Source organism: Sarcophilus harrisii, chromosome 2 (assembly GCF_902635505.1).
Source record: "Sarcophilus harrisii chromosome 2, mSarHar1.11, whole genome shotgun sequence".
NCBI lineage: Eukaryota > Metazoa > Chordata > Mammalia > Dasyuromorphia > Dasyuridae > Sarcophilus > Sarcophilus harrisii.
Window position 1 is genome coordinate 113,980,683 of NC_045427.1, and position 24,778 is coordinate 114,005,460.

The following is a 24,778-nucleotide window of genomic DNA, read 5'->3' on the forward strand; positions in this document are numbered from 1 at the left end:
TCCTCAATTCTATTATAAAATACCATCTACTAATTCAACATTTTTCTTCTGTAGCCTCTATTTTCAACCAACTATAATGATAACACATACTCATACATATCATCTGTTTTTATTATCTTCTGGTTTTTGCCCATGATATCATAATTCCTGCAAATGTTTTCTAATATCCCTCTGGCATCAGCTTGTGTCCCCCACATAAATAATCTTAAGTGGATAATGGTCATCAGCTTTGAAAAGTCATGGTGGAACTCTCCATTATATTGGATATCTATACTGAAAAGATAGATATAACATCTATTTCCCCACTGTTCGTGTTAGACTGACTAATGGTCATCTTCTCAGCAGGGGATTATCCACCTCCTTATATCTTTTTCCTTTGCTACTTCCTTCATAAATATTTCTCTGACTTTCTCTTCTTCAGTCTATTGAAGCCTGTAATTTCTTTCTTACTACTGTTGAACTAAAAGAAAGGAAATTACTGGGATAATACTCTTATGTATACACTAAGTAGTAGAAACTGGATTTCCTCATAGGGAAATCACATAGTAATTTACCTGAATTGAACTGGTTTCTTAGTTTTGTTCTATAACTCCATAGAGATATGTTGACAAGTGAAGGCTCTGGAGTGCTCTTGAAGTTTCTTGGATTAAGAAATATCAGAAACACAAGTAGGGTAGAAATAGGGCAGAATCCTAAGACTACCAAGAGGGATAGGAAAGGATTGGGGACAAAGTTTGATGCCTCAATTCAGTTTCAACCCTCTGTCCAGGAAATGTATAAAAGTAAGGCAATAAATGCTCTGGAATGTACAGAAGCAACACTGCCAATTTGACAATCACCAATAGTAGTGAATTGCTGGTCTATCTTTTATACATTTTATGATTAACCCCCTTGAAGCATAATTACCATCACAGAAGTACTTCTGGGCTAGGCTTTCCTGAACATTCTACTCATCACAAAGACAAGTGAAGTGCAGAAGATGTCTAATTTTTAGCTCAGGGAGATGCTATTTGTGGTTACTGACATAGTAGGAAATGATATTTCCTTCCTTGGATCACTCTTAACAACTTGTTTGGGACTCATTTATGCATTTGTTCTATTTTTGTTATTAATGCATGTGTTGTTTCTTCATGGGGCAGAAGGCATGCCCTTTTCATCTTTGCATCCCTAGTGTCTAATGTACAATGCTCTGTATACAGTAGACTTTTAATGAAATTCATTTGAATGGGATTGTGCTAAGGATGGAAGGAAGTTCATTTATAGATCAGAAATAATGTCCAAATTGGTCTCAGTCTCATTGTTCACCCTGCTTAAGGCAGGGAAGCTCTTTGGCCATTAGAATCTTAGAATTTAGAATTCAAAGAGAAATGGAAACTGAAATGGGGAAAAGAGCAAAGGAGAAAGATACCATACACAAGGGCACAATCACAATAAAGTCCAGTACAAAAGTTGTTAGTTAGATGGGAAATAGATCAGAGCACAGTCCCTGATGAAATACAGGCTCCAAGGGATCCCTTTAGTGATCATCTAATCCAAATATCTCAACTTAAAAACTGCAGAGAGTAAGACACAGAAAGGATAATGATGTCATTTACACCCCAGGACTTTTGGCCTCAAATCTAATGTTCTTGCCATTGTACCATATTGACTCTTTTCTTCTTGTTGTAGAGTTATATCTGACTATGTGGTCCTGCAGACTTTTTGTTCATGGAGTTTTCAAAGTAAATATACTAGAGTGGTTTGTCTTTTTCTTCTCCCAGATGAAGAATCAAGGCAAATAGGAATTTAGTGACTTTCCATGGTCGTATATGAGGCCAGGTTTAGCCTTAGGTTTTCCTGATTCTAGGCCTGGTATTCTATCCATTGCAACACTGAGCTGTCCTTTTGTTACTTCTCTGTTCCTTGGCAACAAATAATTTTCATTTTTTCCACATTTGCTTAAAAGCTTTCTATAGGATAATAGAATCTATAGGAGATTATCTTTGATAGTTCTTAGGATAGTATTGTGAATACACTTCTGAGTTCTTAGAGCACTATCATGCAATTAAAATTTTGGGTTTGATAACTTGTGTAAACCAGGAAGCATTTCTGACAGGGGGAGCAGAAGTAGAGATTCTGGGACAGACCTCTTACAGAAGTTGGAGATTGAGCTGAGTCTTGAAGAAAGCCAGGAAAGCTGTTAGGCAGAAATGAGGAGGGAGAATGTATCAGGCACAAATTAAATTCCAACAACTTAAATTCCAACAATCATAGGTGTAAAGTCAAGATAAGGGTTGTTGTTGTTTGTCCTTCCTTCTCAAGGAAGACCATGACATCAGGGAGGTGATGCCATGATATGCAAGTGAGTTGGATTTAAGTGAGGGAAGATTGGTCAAGGTCACCTGCCTCACTTTCCCCTCTAGAACCATCTGGATCTATTGGCAAGATATAGATCAAGATGATTGGAGATGGTCTGGATGAAATGGGTGACCTTGGCATTTTTAAGCTAAGGTCATTCCTTCTCAGTTTGATTGAAGCCAAACCCATTCAGTAATTGAGACTAGGTAACACTAGGCAAAGAATTTCTTCCACCTAATTTGGGGGGAGGTGGGAAATTTAAACAAATAAATGAATGAATGAATGAATTTGGGAGGGGAAGACCCTTAGAGTTTCTGGCCAAAGCAGAAATGACTGCTATTTATTTTCAATCTGAGTCAATCAGGACCCAAACAAAGATCAAATGGTGTGGGAGGAACCATAAGACCAGTGCAGATATGGAGCATGTAAAGGAAAATAAAGAAGACAATTGGAAAGGTAGAAAGGGACCAGGTTATAAAAGGCTTTGAGTCAAATAGAAATGGGTGATTCATGTGAGACAGAGTTTATTGAGCAGGGGTCGGGGTAGAAGTGCATTATGTGATCAGATATGTGCTTTACTAAGATTGCTTTCTCAGCAGGGTGAAAGAATGACAAGAGACACAAGGCAAGGAGAGAAACCAGGAGGATCTTGCACTATCCCAGATATCATGTGATGAGAGCTTGCACTAGAGCTTGTATGAGTGGAGGAGTTATAGGGGAAAACTTTCTGAAGGAAAAAACAGTTGATATTGATGTTGGAACCCGAGTGCTTAAGGAGGGTATATCCTAGATAGTTCTGAGGAAGTTAGAAGGAGGGGAGAATATGAGGAGAAAATTCTGTTTTGGAGATGCAGAGTTTGAGATGTCTACAAAATATGTCCAAGAAGTAGCTAATGATTCCAGTCATTTGCATAGAGATAATAGAATCCATGAGAATTGATGGTGATGCTGTTTGAGTGGTCTAGATTAGTGGCTATAAGAGAGTTATTAAGAATCCCCTTTAAATCCGCCAAAGGTTTTATGAGTGAAAGAATTCACTCATTCCCGAATTATTAGTTGCAAAATGAAAGTTTATTTTTAGATAGAAATCAGTTTACCAAGAGACTGACTTCTATAGTGGCAGATCTATGGAAAATGGAGTTTTGTACTGAGAACACAGTTCTCAGTAGACAGAAGGTCCTGGCAGCAAAAGGAGTTACCAAGATCCATCTGCAAAAGACCTTTGTTGAAGGAAGCCATTATACTGGGTGTCTTGGTGGGGGCTGGAACAGCCCTAGCAGGTCAGACCCAGTGGGGGTTAGTGGGTGGAGTCCCAAGTTGGCTCACCTACAAGCTGTGTTTCAGCTTGAGCTGGAATTTGAATAGATCTTTAATTGAATAGGGTTGGAATTCTTTTGCTAAGGACTAGAACCCACCCCACCTAGATAACAGAATGAAACTGTCTTGTTTCCCTCGGGTTTGTTTCCCTCACTGAGGCAGAGTTGAAGATTTTCTCCTTGAAGGATTTTTAGAGTTTCGGGGTCCTTTCTTCATTGGGACCACCAGGAGTGATAGTATAGAGGAAAAGTAAAAAGCCCAGTAGAGACCCTTTATGGGACAAAATCTAGATATGGATCCAGCAAAAGAAGACAAGAAGGTTACCCAAGAGAGAACAACATCCAAAAAACCTGAAGAGGAGTGATTGATAGCATCAAACACTTCAGAGAGTTCAAGAAAGATGAAGAGTGAGCAAAGATTTGGCAATTGAAAGTTCATTGATAAAATTGGAAAGAGATTTCAGTTGAATGATGAGACTGAAAATCAGATTGTGAAGGGCTTATAAGAATGAAAGGAGAAAAGTGGAGGCACAGAGTATAGATAGCTTTAGCCACAAAGAGAAAAAGAGATACAGGATGAATTCTATAGTTGGATTGAATGATCCAAGAATGAAAGAGTCATGGGCATGTTTATACACAACCACTTTACCTTCCTATGTGGATAGACAGATTAGACTTCTTTGAATGATTACAGTTCTTCTGGGAAGCTCTGCAGTATTTTGAGGCTTGATGAAATCTACATGATGTCATCAACAAATACTAGCATCAAGAAGACCTCATCATCTCCAGGGGATCCCTCCTTAATCTGGACTCAACCTTGGATTTCTGCCTTCACCATGGCAAATACCTTTTTTATTAATTAAAGCTTTTTATTTTCAAAATATATGCATGGATAATTTTCATCATTCACCCTTATAAAACCTTGTTTTGTAAATTTTTCCCCTCTATTCCCCCAACTCCCTCCCCTAGACAGCAAATAATCCAATATATGTTAAACATAAAATATGTATAGAATTCCACAAATATCATGCTGCATAAGAAAAATTAGATCCAAAAGGAAATAAATGAGAAAGAAAACAAAATGCAAGCAAACAACAAGAAAAAGAGTGAAAATACTATGTTGTGATCCACACTCAGTTCCCATAGTCTTCTCTCTGGGTACAGATGGCTCTCTTCATTGCAAGACCATTGGAATTTGTTGTGATACAGGAGCCACCTGCCAGTGGCTGCTGGAGGTCTAAGTCATACCTGTAGAATGGATCTCTTCATATGAGATGATGATGATGTTGATGATACAAGGAGACTGAGAGGCAATTGCATTCTCTGACCTCTCTCTTCTTCCCTCTTGCCTCCAATTTATTTCATTCCCAATCCACAAGGATTATCTGCGTAAGTAAAGGTTGCTTTGCAACTCTTTCAAGTGTTATGATTCATAGCTGTAGAGGCTCTCGGAGAATTGACGTGCCCCTTCACTTAGGCATGGTCCTTAACAGGAACTGATCTGAATCATCTCATTGTTGAAGAGAGCCACGTCCATTAGAATTGATCATCGTATAATCTTGCTGTTGCATGGTAAATATCTTTGGTAAACATGTATTTCCTTGTATTATGTCTCATCTAATGTTTATTATTTAAGAGTAACTTAATAGGGTTTTTCCAGTGAAGATTTTATAATTTTTGTTGTTATAAATTGACTGATTTTTGTTGTTATATCTCCCAAGAAATCCTGAAGGCTCTTGAAGCATAGATGGAAGAATATAAAAGAGCCTCTGTGAGACAGGCTCATTATTAACCAACAATAAGCACTATGTCCATGTTAATTTTGATGTAGTTCATTATTGAATATCACTTGTGAAAGCTTGCTTATAAATGCCTCTTTGAGAATGAGGATGCTCTTATTTTTTTCCTAAAAGCTCTCATAAAGATTTTGTATAGCTGGAAAAATAGTCATATAGGTTGGTAAATAAAAATGTTCCCTTGGCCACATTTTTATGGTGTTAATAAGGGCAAAGATCTATGAAAAGAGGTGGTTGGTGTCATGGATGAATCATTGCACCTAGAATCAGGAAGACCTGAATTCAAATGCAGCATAAATTGCTTAGCTTCTAACTACCTAAGTTACCTCAGTAGAGAGACAAAAGTGATTTGCCATTTTCTTCTTAAATTCAATTGACAGATGAGGAAATTGAAGCAAACAGAATTAAGTGACTTGCCCAGGTTCACACAAGTAAAAAGTGTCTGAGGTTGGAATTAAAATTAGATGATTCTTCTTGACTCCAGACCTAGCATTCTATCCATGGTACCACAATCACTATGATCATACCCTTATTTTGGGTCATTTTGTATCTTCAATATTAGATTGTAATTTTATTTAGTCAACAAACACTTATGGCACAAACTATATGTGAAAGCAGTGTATTACATGCTTTTGAGATTGAAAGACTTAAAACACTCATTCTCTGCTCTCAAAGGAATTTATAATCCAAGTAAAAGAATGAGTCATACTTATATGAAAAAAGAAGTAACCATATGACCGGGCATTCTCATACATTATTGGTAGATCTGCAGATTGTAGAAATAATACCAAAATGCCAATATGCAATAAAAGTTGCAAAATGGTATTCCTTGATATTTTGCTCACCCAGTGAAATAATATATGTAAAGTGCCTAGCATGATAACTAGAATACAATAGGCATCCAACAAATTCTTGTTTTCTTTCATTCCCCCATTTCTAAAACATTCATAAAAAAATTCCTTAAAATCTATTTATGCAAAAATACTTTAGCTGTTTTATTTGTAATTAAAAATTTCAGAACAGCTTGTGTCAAACAATTGGAGAATAGCTGAATAAATCATATTGGTATATTAATACAATAAAATATTATAGTACTCTAACAAATGATAAAAATAAAATATAAAAGGAAATAAGAAAAAACCTATACAACTAAATGAAATTAAGCAGATCTAGAACTGAATACATAGTAACTATAAGATACAGTGAATTAGATTCAGAAGAGCTAGTTACTTTTTATCCTTATGACCTTTGAAAAGTCACTTAATTTCTGCTCCTCAATTTTTTTAGCTCTAAAATAAGAGTCAGTTCAGATGACCTCTAAGTTTACTTCTAGCTTTAAATAAATTATTCTATTTTACATACATATCCCCACACACACACTTGCATGTGTGTTTAGTGGGGTGTGTTGATAAATGCCTTTAAATATAATCTATATTATCACTGTTTTCTCCATTCTCGTCTCGACACCCCCCCAAAAAAAAATCAATCTCTACCTTGTAGCATTGCTGATTTTTGATGTAAAAATGTTCACATTGTAAATAATAATCATTATTATAGGTAGCATTTATATAAAGCCTACTGCTGTGATAAGAGCTTTACAATTACTATCTCACTTGAGCCTCACAACACTGGATAGTTAGTGCTATTATTATCAACTTCATTTTACAGATGAGAAACAACTTCTAGTTCTTTAGTCATGTGTTGTGAGCCAGAACTTGAAACAAGGTGATAACTCAATGGAATTGATGGAAGCAATGCTTGTGTGCTTAAGTTTGCACCTTTAAGAGTTTACACATTAGAAGTCACACATTAGAGCTCACACCTTTAAGAGAGTTTACACATTAACACCCTCACATTAGAGTTCACAAGTACAGGAGATACACAGAAGTTAACTGTGTAACTTTGTGAATTCATACCTCCCATAATCCCACTCTCAAAAGAGGAGTCAACCTTTGAGTTTACACCTCTAAAAGAGCGTAAAAAGAGCTTCAGTCAGTCATTCAGTCAGTCAATCAGTCAGTCAGTTTGGAAGATTGCTAGGAATTGGAGTTGAGCTAGAGGCAGAAGCTGGCAGAGGCAAAAGACAAGTTTCAAGAGCTCTTGGAACCAAGGAGGGAGATAGGCCACCAAGAAAACTAACCGGGCTGTTTTGGAGGAAGCAATAAAAGATCTGAACTTTTAACACCTGGCTATATTTGAAGTGATTATTGATCTAAACTGAAACTAAGGCTGCCTCCAGAAAACCTCCCCAAGAAACCTGATCCCACAGAGGACCATCATATATTTTAGAAAAAGAAGAGAACACCACAGTCATGTCCACTTCTTCATGACTTCATTTGAGCTTTTCTCAGCAAAGATGCTAGTTTGTCATTTCCTTCTCTAGCTCACTTTACAAATAAGGAAACTGAGGCAAACAGAGGTTAAATAATTTGCCAAAAGGGACATAGTGAGTGTCTAAGCTAGCACATGTGCTCCAGTGTTCAATTTAACAATTGGATCTTGAGAACTAGTGTGAGTTTGCTCTAGCAACACATGTGTATCCACATATTCATAATACATATTTGTATACATGTATGTATATATGTGTACACATGCATGTATACATACATAAAATATAGCTGTAAGTATATATATATATATATATATATATATATATATATATATATGTTTATATAGGCATATCTCTGAGACACTGTGGGTTTAATGCATGAAATTTTTGGTTTCCCAGGTCATATAAAAGTTATGTTTAAGCTATACTATACTATTAAATGTGCAATAGTATTATGTCTGGAAAAAAAAAAAAACCCAAAACTAAAACACTATACACACCTTAATTAAAAAATATATATTTTATTGCTAGAAAATACTAACCATCATCTCAGCCTTTAGAGGATTGTAATCTTTTTGCTGATGGTGGGTCTTCAGTGTTGATGACTGCTGACTATCAGGATGGTGCTTGATAATGGCTAGAGTGGCTGTCACAGTTTCTTAAAATAACAATGAAGTTTGTTCCATCAATTGGGTCTTCCTTTTATGAAAGATTTCTTTATAGTATGCAATGTTGTTGAATAGTATTTTATCCACAGTAGAACTTTCAAAATTGGAGTTAATCCTCTAGACCCCCGATACTGCTTTATCAACTAAGTTTATTTAATAGTCTTCAATATTGTTGGGTTTTAGGGATTAGGGAGGGCCAAGTAGAGAGAGAGTAAGATGGAATAGCTGGTCAGTGGAGCAGTTGGAACATGCACAACATTTATTGATTAAGTGCCATTTTATATGTGCAAAGTTTGCAGTGCCCCAAAATATACAATAATAACATCAAAGATCACTGTTCACAAGATCACCATAATAGATATAATAATAATGAAAAAATTTAAAATATTATGAGAATTATCAAAATATGACACAAAAATGTGATGTTGTCACAGGCCATTGAAAAAATGGACTTGATTGAATGCAGGGTTGTCACAAACTTTAAACTTGTTTAAAAAAAAAGAAAGAAAGAAAGAAAGAAAAAGGGGGAGGAGAAGCAAAATCTGTGAAGCACAATAAATCAAAGTGAAATAAAAAGATATATATTTGTATTTGTGTGTGTGTGTGTACATGTGTGTGTATGTACACAGACACACTATTGTTGAGCACATATACCTGTGATAATGCCCCCTTTCCTTTTCTTTTGTCTCTGAACTTCAGACTCATCAGATTTAGTCCTTAAGGAGCCTGATCTTTAGTAAGAGAAATCAGGCTTCTTTTTCTCAGATTCTTTGGTTTGTTACACCTCTGTGCTGGAACTTGAGGGAAAATTATCTAGAGCTTATATCAAAATATAATATAATAATAAATACAAATATATATACTACATATATGTGAGTAGTTAGAAAGATTCTATGCAATATAAATCAGAAATGGATCCATATATTTATGTGTATGTGTGTAAATATACAAATATGTATGTATGTATGCATGTATTTATGTTATGTTAGACATACTCTCTATATAATGTACATTGTGATGTTTTAAAAGTTTGAGAAACAATTACTGGGAAATTAATAATTTTAATTAATAATGCTAACAAAATGGGTCAGTGACATTCTTGAATGCCACAGACCAATCATGGTCTCATATATATATATATATATATAAAATATGGAAGTGATATTTTTGGAAGCTGGGGGAGGGAAAAGAAGAGAGGCGTAAGTCATTTACTTCTAAATTGCTTGGTCTTGGGTAATCTAATCAAAGAAGTTATCCCTACCCATACCTATGTAGAGCACTGGGCTTCCTTACTGGGTAGGAACTGAACAAGAGTGATAAATCATTATTAACAATGTCCTTTTGGAGCTTGAGATTTGAAATAGTAGTTTAGAAAAAAAGGGAGAAATTTGGATTTTCCCAAATCATTGTTTATTAATATTTCTCTCATTTATGTCTCTCAAGCTTTTAAAATGTCTTATTATTTGCATATGTGGATATATGCATACATGTATATGTTTATATGTATATGTATACATATGTACAGAAATAGATTTTCTCTATGTTATCCCTTTTGTTTCCTGTCTTCTTTCTTACCTTTTGTTCTAGGAGTATCCAGGTAACACATAAGGATTGATTGGATATACTTGTGCATTTATTTTAGTAAGGAAAACAAGAGTAAAGCTAGAATAGCACACAACAAAATCATTTTATTCATTGTTTGTTGATTCATTTGATTCTGGCTCATTAAAAACAGAGTTTGGCTAAGATTTTTTGCCTTACTCATGTAACTGTTTTTGTTGACAATTTTTTAAAAATTAAAAGTAATAACCATCTAAGAGGCATAGGTCATAGTAATAATGGATTTTAGAGGTTATGTTGTCCAACAGTTTATTTTAGAGAGAAAAAAAACCTCACAGCTAATAAGTAGGATGGTCAGAATTTGAATTTAGATCTTCTGATTACAAATCTACCATACATCCTCTAAATTAGATTTCTTCCTAATAGATTAATACAGAATATAAGTGATGTCAGAGTTTAAGAGGAGTGTTTACCAGGAGTTTCAGTAGAGAGGAGGTTTTCAAAAAATCTTTTGACTTGTTTGCAATTGTTCCCATTGTTTTCCTTAACATAAATTCTTTTCTTTACATAAACTAAAAGTTATTATCAGTGTAATGCCTAATCTTTTGTTTACTGTGTGATGCTAGTAAGTTATTTATCCTTTCTGAGCCTCAGTTCTCCCATTTGTAAAATGCAGATAATAAGAACACCTACTTCTCAGGGGCAGTTTAATGATCAAGGTGGGTAATATATGTAAAGAGCTTTGCAAACCTTAAGGTGTTATATAAATTTATTAAGTTTTGCTGTGTTCTAGGTACTGGGGATGGCAAGGGGCAAGACCAGGGATGCAATAAGTCAAACCATCCACGTAGAGGATGAATCCAGGATGCAGGTCATTCTACACAGGAACCAAAAGCTGGCATGATGATGAAAATGTTGAGACAGGAAGAGAGGTCAGGAGTCAGGTAAATCAAGATCAGTCTGGGTTCTGAGCTTTCATCGAATGACAGTTTTGCTGTACTCAGCATGTTTTCATAATGCCCTCTCATTGCATTCCCTAAATTATTTTCTTTTTTTTTTTTTTAACGGGGGCAATGCTGCCAACCTTGAAGACCTAAAACCATATTTAACATTATTCTTCTATGAATTATTATTTGTTAGTCTTTTTACTAGGAGAGAAAGAAGAAAGGAAGGAAGGAAGGAAGAAACAAAGATTTATAAAGCACTTGCTATATGCCAGGCATTGTGCTAAGAAATTTATAAATATCTCATTTGATCTTAATAATGTTGGGAGGTAGTTGCTAATATAATCTCCATTTTACAGTTGAGGAAATTGAAACAAACAAAGCTCAACTGACTTGCTCAGGATCATATGGGTAATTGGTTGATTGTTGTCCTTCCTTCTCGAAGAGGAACGAAATGATATCACTATTTAGAGTTAAGTCAGTGTGTCCAACTGTAGATGAGCAGACCAATATGATCTGTTACAGGTCAGACAAAAATAGACCCTTATGAACATTTGGAGTGAATTCTCTGATTTTGTACACCTCACCATTCTTCTGAGCTAATTCAATTCTCCTTTGCTCATAGAGCACAGAACTTTTTCTGATGAAGGCATGTCCTAGTGGCCCCCTTGTCATACAATCAATTCTAAATTTCTTGAGAGACCTTGGTAGTGTCTTTGATTTGCTTTTTCTGATCATATTGTGAATGCTTGCCCTGAGTGAATTTTCTATAAAAGAGTCTTTTTGGCAAGGGTACATTTGACATTTGAACATTAGCTAGCAAATGTCTGAGGGTTACATTTGAACTAAGGTCTTTCTGATTCCAGACTAATGCTCTAATTAATCGTCCACCTTGTTGAAGGCAAACTGGTGTAATGGGAAGAGCAATGAATGTGAATTAGAAATCTTGGGCTTAAATTATGGTTCTGTCATTTAATACTTGTATATACATAGATAAACCATTTTCCCCTCCTTAGTTAGTGTTAGACTATATTTACCTAATGTCCCTTCCAACTCTAAATTCTGCTATGAAAGAACAAGGCCCAGTAACAAGCTCCAATTCCAGTTGGCCAGTCCCATTAAAAATTACCTTAGCTATTCCTTGTTTTGGTGAAAATACCTTGACTGAATCACTACTAATTTGATTGCTGGAGGACTTTATCAGTAGGGGCAAATTTCTCCATTGTCGGATAAAAGTGAAGTGTTGGTTGGTTTTTATAGAAGAAAAAAAAAAGATTTATCCTGTGGTTTGAATCCTATCAGACCCATCATAGATGCCTTCTTCCTCCATTCTCTCCTCTCTGCCATTGACATCCATTCATAGAATGAGCCCAAGACAATTTTTAAAAAATCAAATTAGGTTATAATACTTATCTTAGACAGCTCTGTATTGGGGTGGGAATGGGCTGTGGGGAGACGCATCAATAGGCAATCAATCAATAATCTCAAGGGCAGGAGGTGGGAAAAAGAAACAGAATAGGATTATTTACAGGTTTTCAATGATCTGACTTTTTATGACTATTTGGGGTTTTCTTGGCAAAGACACTGAATTGGTTTACCATTTTCTTTTCCAGCTCATTTTACAGATATAGAAACTGAGGCAAACAAGGTTAAATGATTTGCCCAAGATTATACAGTTAGTGTCTGAAGTCAGATAAGATTATACAGTTAGTGTCTGAAGTCAGATATGAACTCAGGAAGATGATTCTTCTCGATTCCAACCATTGTGCCTCAGCCCATGAAACCAAGGTAGAAGGCAAAGTATGGAATAAGAGATAGAAATTTACCTTTGATTCCACTGATTTAGGCAATTCTCTAATTAGGAAATTCCCTTTAACAATTTCTATAGGAGTTGCTTCTGCCTTGCTTTGGGGCAATGACTTGCCAAGAGTCACTCAGTATTCTGGAGGTGGGATTTGAACTACATTTGTCTGGCACTAAAGCTAGCTCTTGGCAGCATGGTATTGTGAGCAGATGATTACATCTTTTCTATCTTGCCTGGTAGAACTATTCCTTCTCTTGGAATACATATTTCAGCCATTGCTCAGCCCTTTACGGTATAGTATGGTGGCTGTCTTAGTTCTATGAAACATAGGATTTAAGAGCTATCAGGGATCTTGGTGAATGAACACTTGGTCATTTGACAGATGAGGAAATTGAGGCTCCCAGGTGAAATGTAGAAGAGCACATAGGTTGTAGGCAGTATGTGACTCCAAATTAATTTTCTTTCTTATGTTCCCTTTCCATTTCCTTTTAACTGTTTTATTTATGCCAATTAACTCTCCAGTGGAATTGAAAATTACTCCTTGGAGCAGATGATGTGTCTTTTTCTCTAGCATCCCCAGAATTGTCTAGTAAAGAACTAGTGATATAGGAAATTCTCCATCAATTTGTATTGGGTTGAAAAGTCTTCCTTTTGGGGATGAGTCGAACTTCGTAATCTTAATTTACTAGTTTCATGACCTTGTTCTCATGTTCCATCTCCTTATTTGTAAAATGAGAGGACTGGGCTACGTGAACCCTAGGGGCTCTTCTAACTCTACAAGCCTAAACGGTTCTAGCATTATAGGCCCCAAAGGGGTTCATTTGGAGGGAGTAGCTTCCCAACATATACATCGGGCCTATAAACTACAACTCCCAGCGCATCTTTGCCAGCAGGTCAGACCGCAATTAACACGGCTTCATTTGGTAGAATTACTTAGCCAACTGAGAGTTTATTTACAAATCTGTATCCACCGTACATCCCTAAATCGCCCTTCCAATTTTGCAGAGCAGTTAAGTCTTCTCGCTTTTCATTCGCCATCCCCTTCTAGCCCTTTTCCAATCCTCCCTTCTCCGGCACTCTGGGAGTTGTAGTCCCTCGGTGAGCTCTCCACTCCCCCCTCCTTTCTGCGCTGAACTCCTTTCCCAAGATGCCCCGCGAAAAAGTGAAAGGTTCTGGGTTTGGGGTTGTTTGTTTTTTTGTCTTTTTTTTTTTTTTTTTTTTTTTAAAGAGGGAATTAAAGAAAATTATAACTTGCACCTCTTCTCGGCCGCCAGTTTCTCTTCCATGCAATCCTCCAACCACTTGCTTGGGCTACTCCCCAGGTCCAGCAACTCCTCCTCCCTCCCTCCCTCCCTCCTTCTCTCCTTCCCTCCCTCCTTCTCTCCTTCCTCCAGTGCTCCAGGTCGGGAAATGATGTGAATTTGGAGATGCAATGCTCCACCCCTAACCCCAGCCCCGCCCCGCCCGCTCGCCCTCAATGGAAAGACACTTCCTGTGACAGTTCATTTCCTGGTTGGATGGATGGAGCCGAAGAGGGTGTGTGGGGCGGCGGGGGGGAGGGGTAGAGAGGGGGGTCAATCTCCGATGGTCTCTCCAACGATCAGCTGAAGCCTCATGCAATCCTCGCCTCTCCCGGGTTACCTTGCAACAGAGTTGCAGTCTGGGATCCGGCGGCTGTGACAATGTTGCTGAATTGGTAGCCAGGAGCCTGCAGCCCGGAGCTGTACGAAGTGGGTAAAAACTGCCTGGATGCAAGCTGGCTGGGTCTGGGGAGGGGGCGTCGTGCCCCGGGTTGGGGGAGGGGGCGGCCGGCCGCTGTTGTATTAGGGACTGGGAGACCGGCAATCCTGCCCTCCCTGACTGGCTCCTGCCTGCGGAAAATACCGATTCAGGATATTCTTTGCTACCGAGGTTGGGGAGGCGGTTTCAGTGGCTGTCATTTGATGGGGGTGGGGGGGAGTGGGAGGGATGGTGACCCGGTGTTTTTCCTCACTATGTAAAGGCAGGTAGCATCTTCCTCTGTGTGTGATGTGATGTGTGTGTGTTTCCCCTAGAAAAAAGGCAGACGATTTATTATATAATAATAATAATAATAATAATTTAGTAATTGACTTATCCTCTCTTTCTGTCATCACAGGTCTAAACTTTAAAAAATCGCTTTCCAGAAGAGGAAGAGAAAATTGCACTATTTAGAAGCATACATATGTTATATGCATAAATACACACATATATATACATATATATATATAAAGAGAAAAAAAATATATACACATCCTTCCCTCCCCCATGAGTGGATTTTTCTGGTTATTTGAATAGAGATCCTAGAGGAAATCTTAGGACTTCTTGCTTTTCATAATTAAAAGAGAGAGAGAAAGAAGAAGAAAGCAACCAGAAACCATTTCATCCGCCGCTTGCTTGCTGCCTCCTTTTGCAAGATGAAGAAGTTTTTTGACTCCCGCCGAGAGCAAGGAGGCTCTGGCCCGGGGTCTGGCTCCAGCGGAGGAGGGGGGAGCAGCTCCGGCCCAGGGAGTGGATACATCGGACGGGTCTTCGGCATCGGAAGACATCAGGTCACAGTGGATGAGGTATTGGCTGAAGGTAAGAGATACACGGCTTTGAGGGCTTTTGGAACAATACTACTCAATATGCTTAGATTTTCTGGAGTATATATGAGTAGATTCAGGCCTTTTCAATCTCCCCCTTCGCCCCTTCCCCAACTCCTTGTCTCCAGATTCATTGTCCTTGAATGATTTTAAAACTGAGCTGTGAAAGTGACAGGTACCATTTTTCACAGACTTTAATATATGTATGTATGTATAAATGAAAAGCTATATTTTATGTATATATGTACATATGTATGTATATGAAAGGAGCCTTAATTCACAAATGAACTACTGTATGGGAAAGCACTGTAGAAAGTACCAAGTACTATTAAAAAAAAAAAAAAGATGGTGGTGGTTGTTATTCCTTTACCTAAGATTTGGAATATGATTATAGGGGAGATTTGAGGAAGCTATAGAAAAGGGGTGAGGAGAAAGACTCTCCTCCTGACTTTTCCTGTGCTATCAGTAGACATCAGAAAGAAGAGAGGCTTTTCAGAGGAAAGGGCGTCTATTTTCCCAGATGCACAGAGCCTAGGGCCAAGCCTCTTGGTGGAAGGAACCAGCTTTGCGCCCCAGCTCAGCTGGAGGCAGGTCATCAGAGTATAACAGAGGTAGCAGACATGATTTGAAATGAGTCTGATTATTTCTCAATTCAGATATGGAGGCCTTTCTTCTGTTTGCTTGGGGTTTTTTTGGTTTCCTTTTTATCCAAGTGGAGAAATACTTGAAATGCATATAAAGGGAGGCGTTCTCTTTTTGATTCCCTCTCTCTTAAAAGAGTATTGTCCCACCTGCAAAATATATACACATAATATGTGACACATGTGACATTTGTACTGATCTCTGAATATATATGTGGTATGTGTTGTATATGTATTATGGAGGTTACATATTATATATGTAATGTTTATATTTATATCTTACTTCCTTTTCCCCTTTTCCCCCACCCCTACTTCAGGGATAACTTTGTATGTCTGTTTGGTAACCTTATCCTCGACCTTCATAATTATGCCAGACTCATTATATTTTTCACAGTCCATTGCATGCCCAGCATCTTTATTTTTAATAAAAGCAGAAATTTCCTTGGCATGAAGCTTTTCAAACTAATTGGTTGGAGTCAGCCTACTGAAGGCAGTGCTACAGATTGGAATTGGGATAGGAAAGGGAGCAGGCTTGTATTTCTGCAGTAAACAGTTTGGGGCCATCTAAACTCGGGGATAAACCTCGGGGATAGAACCCCCGAGGAAGGGAAACCAAAGAAACTGGGGAGGAGAAAGTGGGGGAATTCTCTTTAAAAAGATATTTGTTGTATAAAAGTCAGCACTGGGTCCTGACCTAGGGCCTCTGAAATGCAGGTCTTGGTGTGTGCTTATAGGCAGGGTGCTGACTGGGTGGTGGGAGGAGGAAGGAGCTGTGTTTGTCTATGAGCTTGTATAATCACTGGATTCAGCTAGGGCCCAGTTCTTTGCCAGGGGGATTGAAGCCTCTAGCCTCCTCCCTATCTTCTTCCTGTTAAAAAAAAAAAAGGTGTGTGTGTGTGTGTGGGGGGGGGGGGTTCTCTTTATTTCCCCTGAAATTTGTTCCTATTCCTTATCTTTTTTATAGCTAGACTTTTTCTGGTAATTGATACAATGTCTCTGGATTCCTTCCTACATTAGGGACTTTGGGAGAGGATGGGAGACTCCCTACCTAAGAGACTAGTCTTTCACTTTCATCCCTATACCAGAGTCCTTGACTGAAGCAGAGAGGTGAAGTATCATTTTCTCCCTTGGGAAAACAAGGGGAAATGAATCTGTTAACTTCTTGCTCATCTTGATCCCAATGGTGTCTGCTGTCCTGAGATCCCTGGAGAGGACCTTGTTCACTTAAGGACTAGTCTGCTTGGGAGGGGATTTTGTTGAGAACAAGGGGGTGAGTGGGAAGGAAAGCATCTGGAGCCTTTCTCTCTACCTGGCTCCAGGGACTGTTGCCAAGATTGCTCTTTTTTTCCTGAAAGCCATTGATGAGAACTGCTTTGTCACATCATAACCATGTCCATTACATATGGTACCTGGGAAGGGCTTTGCAGCCCTTGTTGATTTGGGATCCCAAGGAAATGGGACTGGTCTATTTGACCAGCAAGGAAAATTGTGCCTCAGCTAGAAGTTCTTGTTCTGGTCTTTTGACAGCAGATCAGAAAGGCGAGATTTGAAGCTTTGGGCTTCTCTGTTCCCTGAATCAAGTCAGAGGCTATAGGGATTGGGGTTAGGGAGGAGCCAGTATACCAGGTTTTTATAGAGTTTAAGTCAAAAAACGGGAAGCTCTGTGAAAGGTGTTATGGGTAAATGTAGAAAGGCCAGGATTGTAGACTTTGTCTGAAGGAAGTTTACAATTATGGGAAAAGACCTAAGAAAAGATATAACAAAACAACAAAGTCACATATATTCATGTATATATATGTTGTATATGTATGTATATATGTGTGTGTATGCATACCCATAAACACTTTTATACATACTTCCCTGATCATCTATTTCAGCCTTCTCATTTGCAGGTGAAGAAACTGAGACTGAGAGGTTGATAATAACAACTCACATCTTATAATTTAAGCCCTTAACTCACAATAACTTACAGTTGTATTACCTGTAAAGTATTGTATTACCTGTAAAGCATATACACATATCATATGTGGCACACATATGACATTTGTGGGTTGCACAAATGTGACTACTCTTACTATACAAAGGAAGGGGCTGAGACTTTATAAATTCTTAGGGCCTTTAATTCAGAAGACCTGCCTTTAAGACTTTTTATGACACACTTTCTCTTTTGTATTGGTACACACTAACCTTATGTATCTTACAAGATTTTTTGAGTAGTTTTTTAGTGAATCATAAAGCACTATGTGAATATGTGATTTTATTATTCACTGACTAGGCTGAGATCTTATAAGTGGGATATTGGTGGGGCTTGAACTTGAATTGGGATTTCCTAATTCCAAGGTCTGGTGCTCTTTGCCTTATGCCAAGATAGCCCTTGGTTTTATGGAAGACTTCATTGAAATAGGACTTGACTGAAACTTTGAAGCGCTAAGTTTCACCTTTGTTTTTGTATCTTAGCATCTAGCACAGCACTAGAACTTGCTAAACACTCAGTTAAATGCTTTGTTAATTGATTGGCTAAGAGTCTGATAAATGAAGAATGGGTGAGGGCACAGTAGTGTGAGTAAAATTGAAGAGACAGGATCTAAGTTAAGTAGTCCATATCTTCCAACCAGTATTTCCTAATGAAAAGTCTGTGCTGTATACCAGTCATTCAGTCAGCAAGCATTTATGTATGACAGGTCCTGGGAATACAGACATAATGAAAGCTTACATTCTATAGTGGACAACGGCATCAGGAAATAGGATAGTGGGGGCACCTGAGGCCTAGACCCATTACTCATCATGTAAACACCTTGGAGACTCTCATGTGGGTTTCTGTTTGTGGCCTGTAGAGAAAGCTAAAAGTGGTCTATGAACCTGAAGCTGTAATAGAAACTCAGCTGCAGAGAAGGGATTAAAGCAAACAGGAAAGACCTCATACCTTCATCCTTCTGTTCTTCAGACAACCTGACCCCTGTTAAGTTTTACAGGGTAGCAAGGACATGGAAGACTTGTTGGTACAAGAAAGAAGAGAGTCAGGAAAGTTTTCTTGTCTCCCTGTTGGAAGTCTACCTCTAAGCTAAAGGTGGTTCTCCAGGTAGTTCTAATATAATGAACAAAGCTGTGATATTGGGGAAAGGTCAGATTGGTTTTCTAGAACTAGAACAAGGAGACATAAGCAAAAATTTAGGGAGTTTAAGGCCAATAAAGGAGTCACAAGTAATCACAACCAGTTTGGCCACCTTTTTTCCCTTCTTTGGGTTTCATTTTTTTTTTTTTTTTTCATCTGTAAAATGTGGGAACTTCCAGTTCCAAGTTCTAGGGCTCATTTGAATCTTTTGTTTCCTTCAAATTTTAGTTGAAACCATCTCCTGTGTGAAGCTTTATCCAATTTCTCCCCAACTTCCAACTGCTTTTACACACACACACACACACACACACACACACATACACACACACTCGTCCTAATAATAGAGTATTACCTTCCTAATGGTAGAGACTTTCATTTTTGTCTTTCTATCCCTAGTACCTAATACATAATAGGCTATCAGGCACATGGGTTAGGATCTGGAATAGTATTGGACCTCTAATCTCATTGGTATAGAAAACTCTTGAGGAGGAAATTACCAATTTGGAGAGAAGCCTATTGTACAACTTAGAGACCTAAGTGGTTGGCCTATGGCAGTAAGAGGTTAATTGACCTACCCAGAGCCCCAGGGACTGTGTCAGGGGGCAACACAGATCTTATTTATTCCAAGGCAGACTTTCTATCTTTTCTGCTATATAACAGGCTCTTAATAAATGTTTACTGATGGATGGATTCTACTGAATTCTGGATTCCCACTACAATCCTGTGTTTGTTAGATCAGGTTGTATCTCTGAATAGCCCTAAATCAGTGTTAAATCTAGGTGAATTGATCTTTTTTTCAAGAGCCACCCTTAAAAGGGAAATTAGATGCTAAGTCCTAATGGTCACTAATGGTTCTCGGACATCATCAGTTGAATTACAGATTTCTGTATTTTGGGATTTTGCCAATGCATATTTCTATTTCTCACCATGTATAAATTTTGTTTTATATTTCCATGAGTTCTCCATGGAAGATCCATCCTACCTACTGGATGAAAATTAAAAAAAAAAATCTTGGTGATACTTCTGTGATACTTGAACTAAACAAAAATGTATATCATTTTGGATACGCACAAATTACTTAGCTACTTAGTAAATTCATACCTGTCTTTGATATTTTTTATTTTACTTTTTGGTTACAAATGGTCTTTGGTAATATGTTGTAACCCATTATGTCCATCATGTATTTTTTCCATTCCCTTTGGGATTTTTTTTTTTTTTTTTTTAATGTGTACACCTAACCTAGTTTTGTAAAGATTTTCTAGAAATGAGAAAGGGCATATACAACATTTACTTATCTTCTTGATCACTGTCTAATTTTTCTACTAGAATCTCCTCTTCTTGAAAACATTGTAAACAAATTCCTTGTTCTCTTTAAAATTGTAATCTTCCAAAATGGATTTTTGTGTTTGTATTTAGTAAGATCTATGTAGCTATTTTTCCTATTAAAAAAAAATTAAAATTATCTGTCCTGTTTCTCACTGGCTTATTGTTCTTGTAGTTTCATCTAGAAGTGCTGCCCTTAACTAGAATTTATGTCACTTTCTATGTGACTTGTGTTTTTTTTCCCTCCATGCTTCCCTCCTTTCCCTCCCTCTCTTCCCCTTATTCTCCCTCTCCTCCCCCCCAGGCCCTGTTTTGTGAGGAAAATGTTGCCTGTACCCTTGGACTCTTAAATGGATGTTGCTCTTGTCTGTCATTTCAGTTCACTTGGAAAGGAAATTGGATATGTGTTCTGGCTGAGGACCTTTCTGGGCTATTTTAGCCTCTTTATAATAGTATTTGTTGCAATAGTTAATACTTCTCTAAAAGATGGCATAGTGATAGAAATAAAGGCATTGACTTGTATGAGATTGCCAAGATAACTTCCACTTCTTGATTTGTGATCATTATCTTTATTTTTTGCCATTTCTGATTTTTAAAAGTTGACTTTGTATTTAAGCAGGTTAACTTGGAATTGTTCCTGTAATTGCATATAATGTCTTATCTTTAGCTTTCTAATTTTCACTTTTCTCTAAGTATTTTGTCACTCAGTACATAATTTATTTTAAAATGACTGCTACATTGATGACCAGTTGTTTATAACTTATCTATATTTATATATTTATACACACACATATATAGTCAATTCCACTTTTTAATAAAAATTCAATTTGTATTATAAAAATTTAATCAAACAAAAATAAATTTTCATCTGAAAGTCACATTGAAGAGTTAATAGCAATAAGTGCTTACCATGTCTTCCTAGTACCTTACAACTTAATTCTTGAAGAAAGCAATATTTTAGTTTTGTTTGTTTTTTTCCCCTGTATTCACATTTCACTGAAGTCATCAATTATCGGAGAAATTTATTGACTTTAATTTGGAGGACTTTCTAAAGATTTTTATAAAAAATTTATAAAAATGTATATCCACATAAAGTACAATTACCTTCATGGTTTCAAGTTTATGTTTATTGTGGACATTTCCAGATAAGTTGATTAATTAGCATGAGGTGGGTTTTTGTTTTGTTTTGTTTTGCTTTTATGTGAATGATAAAACCAACTTCTTTAATTTTCTTCTCCTACAAGAACATTTTTTATTTCACATTGAACTAAACTTTATGCAGTTTCTTTAATTTTTGTTTTTATTTTTACTGAGAATGAGATTAAAATTGATCAGCTCAGTCCCTGAAATAGAACTAGAAGTAATGGTAAAGAAGTCAGAGAGGTAAAATTATTATGATCAAGATTCTTCATCATAATCAATAGTAATAAATAATTATTTATGGTTTCCATGATTCCAAATTCTCTGGTGAAGGTCCTGGACCTAATGTCAATGTACTGACATTGAAATAAGAAGTAGGTTATGTTATATTCTCTGAAGTCCAAGAGTTCTGAGAATGACTGATTGACTTTAGATTGCCAGACATCAGGAAGAAGGATGGTCCAAAGTAAGAAAGATCTAAAATTCTTATGTATATACACTATACAAGCCCTTGTCAGACACCCCAGGAGGTAGAGACTCTGCCTTCAGACTAAGTCCATATGAGGCTCTGCTGAGGAAATAATTCTCTGTTAAGTGCAATTAAAGTCCATAGTGGATTGCCTGTATCCATAGTGCAAAGTGAATTATTCAATAGTGTTAGTGATGAATGCCAGAATGCCACCGGCCAAGAGTTAGGGAAGGGGTCAAGTTTCTTCTGAGATGCCTAGGTTTGTAATGTCTAACAATCCTTGTAAAACTCAGGAGACATAATTGGCTTCATGTGGCTGTTTCTTTGGGAGATTGATGGAGAAAGTTCCCTGTTTGGCTTTTTGGAGAAAGAAAAATAATTTCTTCAACTTGCTTTGATCCCTATTAATCCAATCTAGTCACTCTAGGGAGTGGGATGCACCTGGAAAGATGCCAAGGTTTTTCATTCTTATGTGTGGTGATATGCAATGGATTGATTATTCCTGGGGGAATCCCAGGTAGGTTAAGTAGAGCTGATATACAGGTTTTGTGTTGGCATCATGGAATTGTCACTAACCAACTATGTGACCTTGAGCAAATTCCTATACCTTTCCATGCTGTGATTTCTTCATCTGTAAAATGGGAATTTTAACGTCTGCCCTGATTACATAAAAAGGTTTTGGTAAGGCTTTGGTAATATCAGAATATATTTGAAATTTTTTTTTTAAGGAAGAAGACTTGAAGCTTACCTTCAATCTACTTTATATTTATCTTATCAGTGCCAATTTATATCTTAGAATGTAAGCTCACTCAAGGTAGGAACTATTTTTTTCTTTCTCTCTCTCCCCCCCCCCTTTCTTTTTTTGCATCCCCAATAGCAAACAATAAATGCATGCTGATTAATCTACTGATGTGTTAAAATGTTTTCTTAATGCTTTATTTCTTTAAAAACAGAAGGAGCAATATAAATTCTTGGTCTTTGTATTTGTAGGTGTGTGTGTGTGTGTGTGTGTGTGTGTGTTACAAAGAGCAGAAGAACTGGCAGGGCAAAGTTGGATTCAAGTGGTAGTCCTTGTACCTACCTACTAGCGTGATCCAAAGCACTAAACCTCAATTTCCTGAGATAAATGATGTTAACAACAGTACCAAACCCACTAGGTTGTGGTGAGAAAAATGCTATTTAAGTGTGACTTTTTGTTTTTCTTGTTAATACCACTTAATATTAGCTGCTTTCCTTTCTACAATCAAAGAGGAAACAGCTCCTCATTGCTGAGTGTTGGTCATTGATATGGAATGTGAGCTCAGTATGAGTCAATCTTGTGACATAGCAGCTGAACAAAGTAATGTCGTCCTTGGCTGCGTGAATGTGGATGAAGTGTTCAGAACACAGGGGTCATCAGCTCTCTTATATTCTACTCTGCTCTGTTCAGACTACATCAGAATATTGTATTTTGTTATGATATCACATTTTGGGAAGGACACTGACTGATGAACTAGTGCAGCTTCAGAAGAAGGTTACCAGAATGTGGAAGAGTATAATGTTCTTCTCTAAAATATAATGTTCTCCAGGAGCAGGTTTCTTGGGGGGCTTCTGGAGGCAGCCTTAGTTTCAGTTCAGAGTAACCACACCGAATGCAGCCAGGAGTTAAAGGTCCAAATCCTTTATTGTCTCTTCCAAAATCTTATCTCCTTCACTTGGGGCTCTACTAGTTTTCTGGAGGCCTTCCAGATCTTGGTCTCAGTGTTCTCCACAGGACAGCCTGCCACCTCTTCTCTGTCTTCGTTCTGCCCCACTGCAGTCTCTGACTTATGAATCTCCCGAAGTGCATCCTAATTGAGGCTCCTAGCTTATATATGCTGTCTTAAAGGTGTGAACTTTAATAAATACTAAGTACATCTAGAGAATTGTTAAGCACCCTACTAAACAACCATTGTCTCTATCAATTCCATTGACTTAGCACCTTGTAAGAATTCTAACAGAAGAGACTGAAGAATGTGTCAAAGGAAGAAGAAAAGCTGAAGGAAATGGGGATGTTTAGCCAGAAGAGTAGAGAAGGGGTGGAAATAGTCCTCAAGTATTTGAAGGGCTATCCAGTAGACAAAGATTAAAATTGGTTGGCTCAGTCCCAGAAATAGGATTAGAAGTAATGTGTAAAGATATCAGAGAGGTAAAATTATTATGATCAAGATTCTTCATCATCATCAATAGTAATAATAATTATAGTAATAACAGCTAGCCTTTATAACTCTTTAAGGCTTTCAATACAGTTTACAAATATTATCGTTTTTGTCCTCATGACAAAGATAGGTGCCATTATTATCCTCATTTTACAAATGAGGAAACTGAGACTGAATTAAGTAACTTGCCCAGTGGGATCATGCAGTTAGTAAATGTTTAATCTGGATTTCAGCTCTGGGCTTCTTGACTCCAGGTCCCATGCTTTATCTATTTCCCCTAAAGATTTGAAGAAAATCTTCCTAATGATTAGAGCTAGCTGTAATAAAATGGGGCAGAGACCTCAGGAGTTTGTGGATCCTCAATTTGTTTGAGTTCTCCAAGCAGAGGCAATATGATTACTAGTCAGGCATGATGCTTGGTCAGGCTAGTTTGGACTAGATAACTTGAGTTGCTTTCTAGCTTGAAAATTCTTTGAGTTGCAGTTCAGTTGTGTCTTGACTCTGTGACCCCATCTAGCATTTTCTTGACAAGTATACTGGAGTGGTTTGCCATTTCTTT

The 24,778-nt window shown here is 37.3% G+C and overlaps 1 protein-coding gene across 13 annotated transcripts in view; it reads left to right on the forward strand.

Annotated features, from left to right (window-relative positions):
- Positions 1 to 10,797: 10,797 nt before the first annotated feature.
- AAK1 (AP2 associated kinase 1) overlaps positions 10,798 to 24,778 on the forward strand; it is a 242,795-nt gene continuing 228,814 nt past the window's right edge. For 8 of the 13 annotated variants that reach the window (XM_031950605.1, XM_031950611.1, XM_031950608.1 and 5 more), the window contains exons 1-2: positions 14,291 to 14,484; positions 14,892 to 15,352. In XM_031950605.1, the coding sequence (XP_031806465.1) occupies positions 15,190 to 15,352 (163 nt within the window). In that variant the 5' untranslated portion in view covers positions 14,291 to 14,484; positions 14,892 to 15,189. Of the gene's footprint in view, positions 10,951 to 14,290; positions 14,485 to 14,891; positions 15,353 to 24,778 lie in introns of those variants that run through there. The other 5 variants (XM_031950615.1, XM_012539929.3, XM_031950606.1 and 2 more) reach the window with 4 other exon arrangements.